Source organism: Sus scrofa, chromosome 6 (assembly GCF_000003025.6).
Source record: "Sus scrofa isolate TJ Tabasco breed Duroc chromosome 6, Sscrofa11.1, whole genome shotgun sequence".
Classification (NCBI taxonomy): domain Eukaryota; kingdom Metazoa; phylum Chordata; class Mammalia; order Artiodactyla; family Suidae; genus Sus; species Sus scrofa.
Genome location: NC_010448.4, coordinates 149,847,122 through 149,860,906, shown reverse-complemented (window position 1 = coordinate 149,860,906; position 13,785 = coordinate 149,847,122). Strand labels below are relative to the sequence as shown.

The 13,785-nt window shown below is 34.8% G+C and overlaps 1 protein-coding gene across 10 annotated transcripts in view; it reads right to left on the bottom strand.

Moving 5' to 3' along the window:
- The window catches only part of DOCK7 (dedicator of cytokinesis 7), a 226,479-nt gene that overhangs the window by 110,947 nt on the left and 101,747 nt on the right, over positions 1 to 13,785 (bottom strand). For all 10 annotated transcript variants that reach the window (XR_002345166.1, XM_021096552.1, XM_021096544.1 and 7 more), the window contains exon 15: positions 3,411 to 3,528. Coding sequence is in view for 9 of the 10 variants with exons in the window: in XM_021096552.1 (XP_020952211.1) it covers positions 3,411 to 3,528 (118 nt within the window). In the remaining variant the exon portion in view is untranslated. The remainder of the gene's footprint in view (positions 1 to 3,410; positions 3,529 to 13,785) is intronic.

Below are 13,785 nucleotides of genomic sequence, written 5' to 3'. Positions count from 1 at the left end.
GGGAATATTTTCAAACTATACAATAAACTCATATACTACCCATCACTTTCCACCTCCCTTACCTGGCCTTTAATTCTAAAGGAGGGAAGTCAGAAACAAGGATGCAAATGGAGAGAAAAGGTATCCGTGCTTTTGTTAGAGAACCCTAAATGATTCTGATCTGGCCCTCTTCTGAAGTTCACTATTTTAAAATTTTAGTATCCAGTCTTAACATTTAGGTCTTAGCCCATTTCAAGTTTGTTTTTGTGTATGGTGTTAGTGAATGTCCTAATTTCATTCTTTTACATGTAGTTGTCCAGATTTCCCAGCTCCACTTATTGAAGGGATTATCTTTTCTCCACTGTATTTTCTTGCCTCCTTTGTCATAGATTAGTTGAAAACAGGCGTGTGGGTTTATTTCTGGCCTTTCTACCCTGTTCCATTGATCGACATTTCTGTTTTTGTGCCTGTACCACACTGTTTTGACGACTGTAGCTTTAGAGTATAGCCTGAGTCAGGGAGCCTGATTCCATCAGCTCCATTCTTCTTTCTCAGGATTGCTTTGGCTATTTGGGGTTTTTTGTGTTTCCAAACAAATTTTAAAATATTTTGTTCTAGGGAGGTCCTGTTGTGGCTCAGTGGATCACAAACCTGACTGGTGTCCTTGATGATGCATGTTCAACCCCTGGCCTCGATCAGTGGGTTAAACATCTGGTGTTGCCATGAGCTGCAGTGTAGACTGTAGATGCAGCTTGGATCTGGTGTTGCTGTGGCTGTGGTGCAGGCTGGCAGCTGCAGCTCTGATTCAAACCCTGGGAACTTCCATATGCTGCAGGGATAGCTTAAAAAGCAAAATAATAATAATAATCTTCTGGTTTTGTGAAAAATACCATTGGTAATCTGATAGCGATTGCATCAAATCTGTAGACTGACATGGGTAGCATACTTATTTTGACAGTATTTATTCCTCTGATCCAAGAGCATGGTATAGGTTTCCAACTGTTTTTGATTTTTTTCATCAGGGTCTTAGAGTTTTCAAAGCACAGTCTTTTGTCTCTTTAAATAGGTTTATTCCTTGGTATTTGATTCTTTTTGGTGTGATGGTAAATGGTATTATTTCCCTAGTTTCTCTTTCTCATCTTTCACTGTTAGTATACAGAAATGCAGTCGATTTCTGTGTATAATTTTGTATCCTGCAACTTTACCAAATTCATTGATGAGTTCTAACAGTTTTCTGGCAGCATCTCTAGGATTTTCTAAGTATGGAATCATGTCATCTGCAAACAATGGTAGCTTTTCTTCCCCCTTTCCTATTTGGCCTCCTTTTATTTCTTTTTCTTCTTCTTCTTTTTTTTTTTTTTTTTTTTTTTTTTTTGCTTTTAGGGCTGCACTCGTGGCATATGCAGGTTCCCAGGTTGGGGGTCGAATCAGAGCTACAGCTGCCAGCCTACACCACAGCTATGCAGGATCCAAGCCATGTCTGTGACCTACACCACAGCTCACAGAAATGCCAGATCCTTAACCCACTAAGCGAGGCCAGGGATCAAATCCACAGCCTCATGGTTACTAGTCAGATTCATACCTCCAAAACTATGTTGAATAGAAGTGGCAAGAGCAGACATCCTTGTCTTTTTCCTGATCTTAGCAGGAATTCTTTCAGATTTTCATGGTTGAGAATGATGTTAGCTGTGGGTTTGTGGCCTTTATTATGTTGAGGTAGGTTGCTGGTATGCCCACTTTCTGGAAGGTTCTTACCAGAAATGGCTATTGGATTTTGTCAAAAGTTTTTCCTGCATCTTCAGAGAGGATCATATATGGTTTGTATTCTTCGGTTTGTTAATGTGGTGTATCACACTGATTGATTTGCAAATACTGAAAAATCCTTGCATGCCTGGGATAAATCTCACTTGATCATGGTGTACATTCCTTTTAATATGTTGCTGGATACCTAAATGTATAGGCCGGATACTATAAAACTCTTAGAGGAAAAGATAGGCCAAACACTCTCTGACATAAATCACAACAGAATCTTCTCATATCCACCTCCTAGAGTAATAACAATAAAAACAAATATAAACAAATGGGACCTAATTAAACCTAAAAGTTTTGGCACAGCAAAGGAAACCACAAACAATACAAAAAGACACACAGAATGGGAGAAAATATTTGCACATGAAGCAACTGACAAGGGATTAATTTCCAAAATATACAAACACCTCCTGCAGCTCAATATCAAAAAAACAAACAACCCAATCAAAAAAAGCGCAGAAGATCTAAATAGACATTTCTCCAAAGAAGACACACAGATGGTCAAAAAACACATGAAAAATGCTCAACATCACTAATTATTAGAGGAATGCAAATCAAAACTACTGTGAGGTACAGCCAGAATGGCCATCATCAAAAAGTCTACGAAAAATAAATGCTGGGAGGGGGTAAAGAAAAGGGAACCCTCTTACACTCTTGGTGGGAATGTACACTGGTGCACCGACTATGGAAAACAGTATGGAGGTTCTTCAAAAATCTAAAAATAAAACTACCATACTGTGTAGCAATCCCACTCCTGGGCATCTATCTAGAGAAAACCATAATTCATAAAGACATATGCACACCAATGTTCACTGCAGCTCTTTTTACAATAGCCAAGACATGGAACCTAAATGTCCATCAACAGAGGAATGGATAAAGAAGATGTGGTACATATTTACTGTGGAATATTACTCGGCCATAAAAAGGAACGAAATAATGCCATTTGCAGCAACATGGATGGACCTAGAAACTACCATACTTAGTCACACAGTGAAAGACAAACATCATATGACATCACCTATATGTGGAACCTAAAAAAAAAAAAAAAGGATACACATGAACTTATTTCCAGAACAGAAACAGACTCACAGACTTTGAAAAACTTATGGTTACCAAAGAAGACAGATGGGGGGGGGAGGATAGACGGGGGGTTTGGGACTGGCATATGCACACTAAGGTATATGAAATGACTGGCCAAAGGAAACCCACTATCTAGCACAGAGAACTCTACCCAGTATTCTGCTAATCTGTGTGGGAAAAGAACCTGAAAGAGAATGGATATGTGTATGTATAAGACTAGGTCATCTTGTCATACAACAGAAATTATCACAGCCTTGTAAATTAGCTATACTTCAATAAAACTTTAAAAAAAATAAAATAAAATGTTCTATATTCTTATATCCTCTAGATTATCACAAGTCTTATTCATCTTTGTACCTCCAGAAGCACCTAGCATATACCAGGTGCTCAAAAAATAAGACTTCAAGTAAACTCATTACTACCTATATAAGAAGTAATGAAATTAGAAACCTGGTTTAAAAGATCACATTAATTTCCAGTTGAGTGTTGCCAACCAAGTGAACCATATATGAAGAACAGGAAATGTAAAGAACATTTCTTACCGGCATGGCATTGCTAGGATCCTCCCCATACATAAACTGTACTTTCACAGTTATATTTCTGGCAGAACCCTGACGGTTGGCAAAATTGAGGCTCTGAGGGTATATGTAGAGAAGATTCCTGTGAAGGCAATAATATACACGATAATGAACACATATTTAAAAACACTATGTATCACTATTACATAGCACAAAGGAAACAGGTGAATACTGAATTATTAGTACCTGCTAGACACTATGCTATTTTCACATATGTGTGATTTGATCCTGAGAGTAATTATTCAAATAGAGAGCAATAAAATATACCCCCATTTTTCAGGTAAAGTGAGGCCCAGAAAAGTTAAAAGATTTTCACATACAACCAAGTAAGCAGCAAAGCTGAAATCAGAATACAGTACAGTCAGACTTCAAAATGCATGTTTTTCCCTTCACAAAAGGCTTCTGGGAAATAAACAAGTCTAGACAGAAGCATTACTAAGAAATTAAGACAGTTCAAATATTATCTTAGTTCCTCCAAGCAGATATAAATAGGATGACATTTATAAATGAGGCTTAAAGTATAAATGTGATCAAGGTTTTAAGAAGTATGATATTCTACATCATTGCTCAAAAGTGCATATGACACTATGGTAGGTATGACGGTATTAGGTAGTTACTATGAATCAATCACATGACTCTACAATTATTAGACTGCATGTCCACTTTATGATCTTGCATCTTACACAGCTTTTACAGTTCCTGCTGCCAACACAGAGATGAGAAATAATTCAAGAAAAGGCACCAAAAGACAGAGGGGGGGCTGAAAGTTACATTACTTGAAGGCTAGTGCATGCTGAGAGCTGATGAACAAGATACATTAAAAAACTCTCCTAATCAACTACTGGACAATCAAAATAGGTCTAAATTTTTCTGAAAGATGGTAGGGCAATATAGCAATTTTATGTGACCATACTCTTTGACCCAACAAACCCACCTTTAGTCTAAGGAGAGAACTGTACATATGTACAAATGGGTATGTTCAAAAAAGCTCATGGCATTTCTTATATAAGGAAATAATTACAAATAATTATAGAGAAATAGGTTTATCAGCACTGGACTAGTTGATTAAGATATATTAATAAGAAAACATTTTGGAGTCCCCAAAATGATAACATGCAGCCGTATTCGTTAATGTAGAAAGAGATCTCCAGCATGTTGGATGAAAAAAAAAAAAAGGTTCTACAGCAGGATGTATAGTGTTATTAACCTACTCATGGGAAACTGCACAAAAACAACGACTGAAAACTTCTCTAACCTGAAGATGGAAACAACATCCAGATCCAGGAAACCCAGACAGTTCAAAATAAGACAAGTCCAAAGAGATCCACATCAAGGTATATTATAATGAAAATGTCAAAAGTTAAAAACTAGGAGAGAATCTTAAAGGTAGTAAGAGTCAAAAAAACTAGTTAAATACAAGGGAATTATAGTAGCTTTTTCAGCAGAAACTTTGCAAGGTAGAAGGAGTTGGATAAATATTCAAGTAGTGAAAGAGTAAAACTTCTAAGACTATTCCACTCAGCAAAGTTATCATTCAGAACTGGAGAGATAAAGAGCTTTCCAGAGAAGCAAAAGACAAAGGAGTTTGTCACCACTAAACCAGTCTTACAAAAAAAAAAAAAAAAAAAAATGTTAAAGGGATTCCTTTAAGCTGAAAAGGGCACTCATTAGTAACAAGAAAACATGAAAAAATAAATCTCACTAGAAAGGGAAACATATAATAAAGGTTGTGGAATAATCACTTATAAAGTTATTATGAAGGTTAAAAGAAAAAAGTAGAAACAAAAGTAAAAAAAAAAAAAAAAACTACAACTACAGTAATCCTTAAGGGATACACAAGATAAAAAGAGGTAAAGTGTGACATCACTGACATAAAACATAACAGGGGGAGTAAAAGTGTACAGCTTTAGAACATGAACAAACTTAAGGTTTATGATTTAAAAGAGACTGTTACAGATATAAGTTGTTATATGTAAAAACCATGGTACCCACAAAGCAAAACCTATGCTAGATACACAAAAGATAATAGAAAGGAATCTAATTTTTTGACCACAAAAGAAAGTCATTAAACTACAATGTAAGAGGAGAGAAGAAAAAAGAAACAAAAAGGAACTATAAAACAGGCAGAAAACAATTACCAAAATGGTAATAAGTATATGCCTATCAATATTTATTTTAAATGTAAATGAACTAAATTTTCTAATTAAAAGACAAAGAGTGGCTTAATGGATTAAAAGAATACCCATCCCATCAACACGCTGCCTACAAGAAACTTAAGTCAGAGATATGAACACAAACAGACTGAATATTAAGGGATGGAAAAAAGATACTCCACATAAATGGAAGCCAAAGAAAGCTGGGGCAGCTATACTTACATTAGACAAAGAGACTTTAAAACAAAGACTATGAGACAAAGAAGGGTTTTACATACAGGGTCAATCCAATAGAAGAAAACTGTAAGAGAGGTTAGGAGGAGAGAAAGAAATGGAAAAAAAAAGGACATTTCTGAATATTAATAATGATAACAGTGATGGCTCTAGTTTCTTTTTTATACTTTTTTGTTTGAATTTTTCACAATGAGATGGTACAATCTTTATAAAAATCAGAAAAAGTAATTAACTTCACAATAGGAAAAAGGGTATGTATGGAAATAAGCATATAATCTGACAGTCACTAAAGAAATGGAGAAGAGTCAGTTTTACTCAAAATAGTCAAAAGTGCAAAAAGAAAATATGGAAATGTTATAACTGGTCATTTTCCTAATCAAAAGAACTAAAGATCATGGAGTTCCCGGTGTGGCTCAGCAGTTAACAAACCCAACTAGCATTCATGAGGACAGGGGTTCGATCCCTGGCCTCGCTCAGTGGATTAAGGATCCGGTGATGCCGTGAGCTGTGGTGTAAATCTCAGACAATGCTCAGATCTCACCTTGCTGTGGCTGTGGCATAGGCTGGCAGCTGTAGCTCCAATTCGACCCCTAGCCTGGGAACCTCCATACCACCGGTGTGGCCCTAAAAAGACAAAAAGACCAAAAAAAAAAAAAAAAAAAGAACTAAAGATCAGAGATGACTATGACTAACCACTGAAGTCATCAAATAAATTCTGTACAGAAAAGAGCGATTCTGTGTCATGCGCCAGGTAAAAAAAAAAAAAAAAGGAAGATTAAGAAGTCATTTATTGGTCTTGAGGAACCAAGAGTCTAATGGCATGGAAATATCTATAATCAAGACCATTTCACAACAATGCTGTGTTGTGAGAGAAGTATGCAGAAACTACGAGAAGAAGGGATGGGTACTTAGTTGATCATACTAAGTCTTTTAACATTCTACCTTTGCAATACATTTTTTGAAGAAATTGAATTATTCTTGTGTAGAATTATTTCCAGAAGCTAGATTTTATTTGACTGCAACCCTACAGTGACATTTAACATGTTCCTGTGTGTTTTTTATAAACTGAAAGTTGAATCTCGAGCCTTGGTCATATTTAGGTTCAATTTTCAGGGGCAAGATAAGATCATCTCATAAATAGTCCTTTGTCCTTCTATCAGGAAGAAAACTATGTTTCTCTTTTTGTGCAATTAGCAGACAATGATGACCAATGTCTACGCCCATTAACTCATTGTGGGTTGCCAAAAGGTAATATTCTAATTACTTCTTTACTTAATAACTGAATATCTCTATGAAGAGCATTTTTCTTATCTACTATTTGCTTAGCCAATGAGCCATTATATGAGAGCTAAAAATAAATGTTTCTTTTCCATTACTTCCAGTTTTCAAAATAATCAGTTAGTAGATTACATGATACTAAAAGGGATCAATTGTGTCTTTTTTCTTTAGCAGCACTTATAAACTGATGGACCAAACGTACTAATAGGTTCCAATACTTTACAACTTTTATCTTTATTGGTGTTCAAATTGAACCATATGAAAAAGCAATTCAAAGAGGCCCAAGATTCCTTTTGATTCCGTCATAAGTCTTTGATGCCTTCTTGAATCTGTTATGACAGGATGTTCCAGGCTCTTCTTGTTCACTTTCTTCCTAAACCTGGAACTAGCTATTTCTCTAAGGAGCTATGGTTTTTTGAACAGGAAATGTTTTTCCAGGCCACTCTTTGCAAGTTGTTTCTAGGCCTTCCAAAGTTGAATAAGTTAGATGAAAGAGTTTTTCACATGAATACATCCTGAGTTCATAGTGATAATTCAAATACTAATTCAAGAATATAAGGTTTTCATTTAATTTTTTCTATCTTGCATCTATGTATTGTTTTTCCCATTTGAAAACTATTCACAAGGACATCAACTATGAGAGAACTAGAATATCACTTAATTACTCATTGTGTGTTACTCCAACAAAGGAGTCTTAAGGAACTCCAAGATTATGTGGTCATCTAGAAGAAGATGAACCTACAGAGGACTAATAAGACACCCACAAAGAAGGAGCAGGAAAACCGAAAGAGTACAGTGGCATGGAAGCCATGGGAAGAAATTAGAATTAGAATTAAAGAGTTAAGTGTCAAATGCTATTCAGGGATCAAATGAGGTAAGAACTAAAAAATGTCAACTGGGTCCAGCAACATGAAAGTCACTGATAATCTCAGGCTGAAAACAGCACAAGTAGGTTCAAGAGTAAGTAGAAGGTAAGAAAATGAATACATATGTGAAACGGGGAAGAGTGTAGCTGAGACGGGAAGAAAGATAATGCAATAATAGGTAGCGACAGAACACAGGGATTTTGGAAACTTCTTAAGATTGGAAAGCTTTGAGTTTTATTAAATCCTAATGAAAACAATTCAGTTGAGACAGAGTTAGCATACAACAGAACAAGAATGTAAGATCCCCGAAATGATGAGAGAGAACAGGATCCAAACAATATGGTAACAGACTGGCCTTTACCAAATTCCTCATTGTGACGAACACTGATTAAGTACCCAATACACTAGATACTGGGAATACAGACATAAAAGACCAAGATCTTGACTTCATACAACTTACAGTCTAGAGGGAGAATGAGACAAGCAAATAATTATAATGTAGTATGATAAATGCTATGAACACAGAATGTCATTGGGCCTACAAGAAGACTTGAGACTAAAGAATCTGCTCACAAATTTCAGTAAGAAATTTTGGAGTAGGACAGATATGCAAAACACACTGAAAAGCAAAACACATCATGCTTTCCCTCACCCCTCAATTTCTGCATCTGGATTACTACTGTTTTAGCTTTTGTGGATATGGCCATAACTGGCCCCTCCCATCTTTTGAGTCTCAGAAAGCCTCATTTCACCTCCCCACCATCACATTACTTTGTTACTCCATTCAAAACTCTTAAACAATCTGCTTAGGATAATCCTAAATTTATCTTATTTGTTTATGTACTATTTCTTGTTTACATATCCCCATTTAATAGAGCCCAAACTCTATGTAGGCAAGGACCTTATCTAGCTAGTTACCTTCTGTATTTCCAATGCCTAGAATAATTTCGCATATGAGTCAATGACTGAATGACAGTCAAATGACAGTACATATATGACAAATAGTACTCACACAAATATTTAGTTACTTAACTCTTCTACCATTTGGATTCCAGGTGAAATGGAATTAACTGAATATTAACTACACTTGATTACCAACATAAGCAATATAATTTTAAATTCAACTTGTCTCTAAAGATGAAAGGCATGCATTTAGTCTAGATTCTTTTTAATTTGACTAACTCCATCAATAACTAGTAACTCTTTATCATGCATTTATTATACTCCTACAGAGGGATTTTTAATCAGCAGAGAGAAGGCAGATTAATGAAAAGCGCTAAGTTGTTGAGAATACCTATAAGCTTTTTTTAAGGCTGAATTCATATATAACCCCCTCCTTAAAATAAATTCCTGATCAAATCAAAGGCTTAAATAATAAATTAAAAAAGCATAAAAGCACTAGAAAAACACTAAAGAGACCATATTTTATAGGTAAGGAAGGCATTTCTAAGCATGAGCCTCAAAAATCATAAAAGACAACTTTTAAAGATTCTACAGGGAGTTCTCATTGTGGTAAAGCGGAAATGAATCCAACTAGTATCCATGAGGATGTAGGTTCAATCCCTGGCCTTGCTCAGTGGGCCAGGGATCTGACATGCTGGGCTGTGGCATAGGCCAGCAGCTATAGCTCTGATTCGACCCCTAGCCTGGGAACTTCCATACGCAGTGGGTGTGGCCCTAAAAAGCAAAATAAAAATAAAGACTCTACAGAATAGGGGATACCATAAGATTAGACAAGAGGAAGACAAAGGACAAACTGGAAAAACATATGACAAAGACTTTTACATATATGACAAAGAGTTAGTATCCATTACATGTAAGTAATTCCTAAAATTAGAAAGAGACAAACAAAAAAGTGGGGCTACCTAGATAATACTCAGATAATTAACAAAGGTAGCTAGCTAACAAAATTCACTAAATATATTTGCCTATTAGATTTATCAATTTTTTTCCTTTCAAAGTATTGGTAAAAATTGTTGGGAAAAGAGGAACTCTCATATACTCTTAGTAAGAATATAAACTGTCATGATCTTTTTAAGGGATAATCTTAACAAGAGAAATCTAACTTGAAAGTCAACATCTATGTCAACATCTATGAACTCATGATATGAAAATATTCATACATAAATATATTTTCCATGCATATTATTTGTAATCAGAAAACAATTTAAATGATCACTGATAGGGGGATGATAAAATTGAGGTGCATCCATAAAATAAATGATTGTACAGCCATTTAAAAGGGCATGGTAGGGAGTTCCCATCGTGGCTCAGTGGTTAACGAATCCAACTAGGAACCATGTGGTTTGGGGTTCGATCCCTGGCCTTGCTCTGTGGGTTGGGGATCCAGCATTGGTGTAGGTTGCAGACATGGCTTGGATCCCATGTGGCTGTGGCTCTGGTGTAGGCCGGTAGCTACAGCTCCGATTAGACGCCTAGCCTGGGAACTTCCATATGCCGCAGGAGCGGCCCTAGAAAAGGCAAAAAGACAAAAAAATAAAATAAAAATAAAAAGGCATGGTAAATCTAAAGGCAGTCATATGAAAATAAATTTTAAAATACTGAAGTCTTGAATCTTTTAAACATAGTTTAAAATTGCATTTAGTCATCCAAGGGAACTGGTTATGACATACCCAAAAATGCTAACTGAAGAGTCAGAATTTTTATTTTTGTAGATTTTTCAAATATCTGAGTTTCCAGAATAAGTACTTCCTACATAAAAAATTAACATTTATTAATAGTGAACATGAAAAAAAAAAAAAAAGCTAAGGGAGTTCCCTGGTGGTGCAGAGGTTAAGGATCTAGCGTTATCACTGCTGTGGCGCAGATTCAATCCCTGGCCCAGGAACTTCCACACGTCATGGGTGCAGCTATAAAGGAAGAGAAGGAAAAAAAAAAAAAAAAAAAAAAAGCTAAGGTAAAAATAAATGACTTCTTCAAAGGTCACTGATCTTCTGGATCTGTGTTATTCAAAAACTAGTCTAGTGAGACTACAGAGTATGTGATGTGTGCCTGTTCTAACTGAGATATGCTAAAAGTATAAAATATATATAGCATTTAGAAAATATTAGAATATAAAACATCTAATTAATATTTTTATATTGATCACGTTAGAATGAAACTTTCTGATATTTTTGATTAAATAACACATACTATCAAAAAATTTCACTTGTTTCTTTTTTCTTTTTCGGCTGCACCTGTGGCATGCAGAAATTCCCAGGCCAGAGACTGAACCCACACCTCAGCAGCAACCTGAGTCAGTACAGTGACAATGTTAAATACTTGGTCTACTGAGTCATTAGGGAACTCCTCTTTTTTAGATATATTGTTCACACTATATTTCCATTGGATGGTGATGTTCTGGACAAAGAAAGAAAGGGAAGCTAACAAAATATATAACTAAATATATTTGCCTATTAGATTTATCAGTTTTTTGCTCTGGCATTATTCTTTAGTGAATATAAACATTTCTATTCATAACTGTGTTTTTCTTACTTTTAAAATCTTTCTACCAAATATATTAATGTAAAAACAAATGACCATAGTTTAAAAGGTAGAAATTAATAGGAATAATATATTCAGCTGATCCAAAATGCTTTCTCTTTTAATGGAAGTTAAATTTCCGTAAGATTGCACAACCTGGGGGAGGATAAAGGACTATCCTTTGCTTAAAACTTAAACAATGCTCTTAAATGTCCTAAAGTTCTATGTAGCAAAGAAGTTTTGTGTATTAGTTCTTAGAAACGAGGAATCCTTAGATTAAGGTCTAATTTTTCTTAGTTTCTTATTTAAGTTTTTATAATATCACTGGTTACATCTGATCAGGTTTCTATTTAAACAGGCACAAGTTTGAGCAAAGATTAGATTCTGCCTTTAACACTATGTGCTCAGACAGGAGGCATTAAAAGTTAGATGAAAAATCATTAACAAAATTACTACTTTAATTACATTTCCCACATTGACACTTCCACAACTTGTGATTAGACAAATTATTTAATTACCTTCAGTAACATGTCAAACTACTGTAAGAAAAAAAATTATCTAGGTATTTCTACCCAGAAACAATAATTACAAATCAAGAATATGTGACCAATACCTCTAATCCGTTATCACTACATTATATAAATTGTGCAAAAAGTGCTAATATTCTAGTACAACAACCATATAGTAAGAGGAAATTCCTTCACACGACCTCTCTTGGGTACTAGTGTCCAGTTATTTTCCCACACTGGAAGGGACTGCTTTTCAAAATCCTTTCTCTAGAAAGAACCTCTTAAATCAAAGAGCGGTGAACATCTACTATACACAAATTTAATGTTTGAAAAAATCCCATGTTAAGACTTTATCATTATCTTATTTATTCAATAAATACTTATTGTTTCTCCAGCAATGTAAGGCATTGTACTGAAGTGCTCAATGGGTTATAAGTTTAAAAAAGATGTAAGTCTTGCCAACAGCTTACAGTACAATAGAGACAAAAAGTTGGCCCATCTCAATTCCCTCTCACCTAGAAGATGGATGAAATATCGCAGTCAACAGGTTTAAGCCAGAAAAGTAGACAGTTTAGTTAGGAGAAGTTTCGAAATATGCCCTTCATGACCAATGATCACAACACAACCATATCCCTTTTAAAAAGGGCGGGGGGAGGATTCAGATTTCTTTACTTTTCAACATACATTTTTATAATTCCATAACAAGTAACAGTGGTAGAGGGTAAGGTGAAAATGAAGAATAAGGAAAATTGTTCTGTTTTTCTTCTTCATTAGTGAAAGTATTTGTATATTTTTATTTACTTGCATTCTTTATTTCTCTTACAAACAGAAACATTTATGTGGTTCTGTATTGGACACTTAGAAAACGTATACACAGTCTAAACAAAAGACATAATTTATTGTACTTACCAAGGTCCAAAAGACCAAAAAATAGAAAATCTAGATTCTAGCAAAATTTCCCAACTTTAACATAAGGCTAGAGAATATTTACCAATAAAATATTAGAGTAATATTACAAAAATGCATTGACTACTCCTAATTACCAAAAAATCAGTTAATGCATAATACTGTATAGTGTTTCCTAAACATTAGGTAGTGCTCTTAGAGTGTTAAAAATATTAAATTTTAATTTTTTTACAACTCTATAAAGTAGATATTCTCTTCACCTGATAGACAAGAAAACAGAGGAACAGAGAAACTAAGTAATTTTTAGAGCTGAAGAATACATAGTGCCAGGATTCCAATTCAGCCAGTCTCTCTGAAGAAAGAATCAAACTCTTTTAACCATTAGAGTATACTACCTCTACTCTAACCATTCTATCAAAAACCCTGAATCATCAAAAGGGTCTCTATTTTATGCTAAGAAGTATTTCTAAGAACAGATATTTGGAAATGCTTCATTTTGTAAAGTTTTGCTTGATAATTTATAGTTTAAACTGAAATTCGTTATGTTAAAACTTTTCCCTTTGCAAAAAAGTGGATTTCTTTTATTAGGGCTGATTATAAATGCATACACACACAAGTCATTTCATGGATATAATAACTAATATTTTGTATACTCCCTATTTGCATGACACTGTTCTGACTGCTCCAGACATAGTTATTTCTTTTAATTATCATTAAATACACAATAAAAAATACCCCAATTTACAGATGAGGAGACTGAGGTATGGAGAGGTTAAGTAACTTGTCTAAGGTAGGACAGCTAGATCTGGCTTTGAACCCAGACCATAGTCTGATTCCAAAGACCATACTCTTAACAATTTTACTGTATTAATTTACCAAGATAAGTCATTTAAAGGGATTGTTTTCTGAA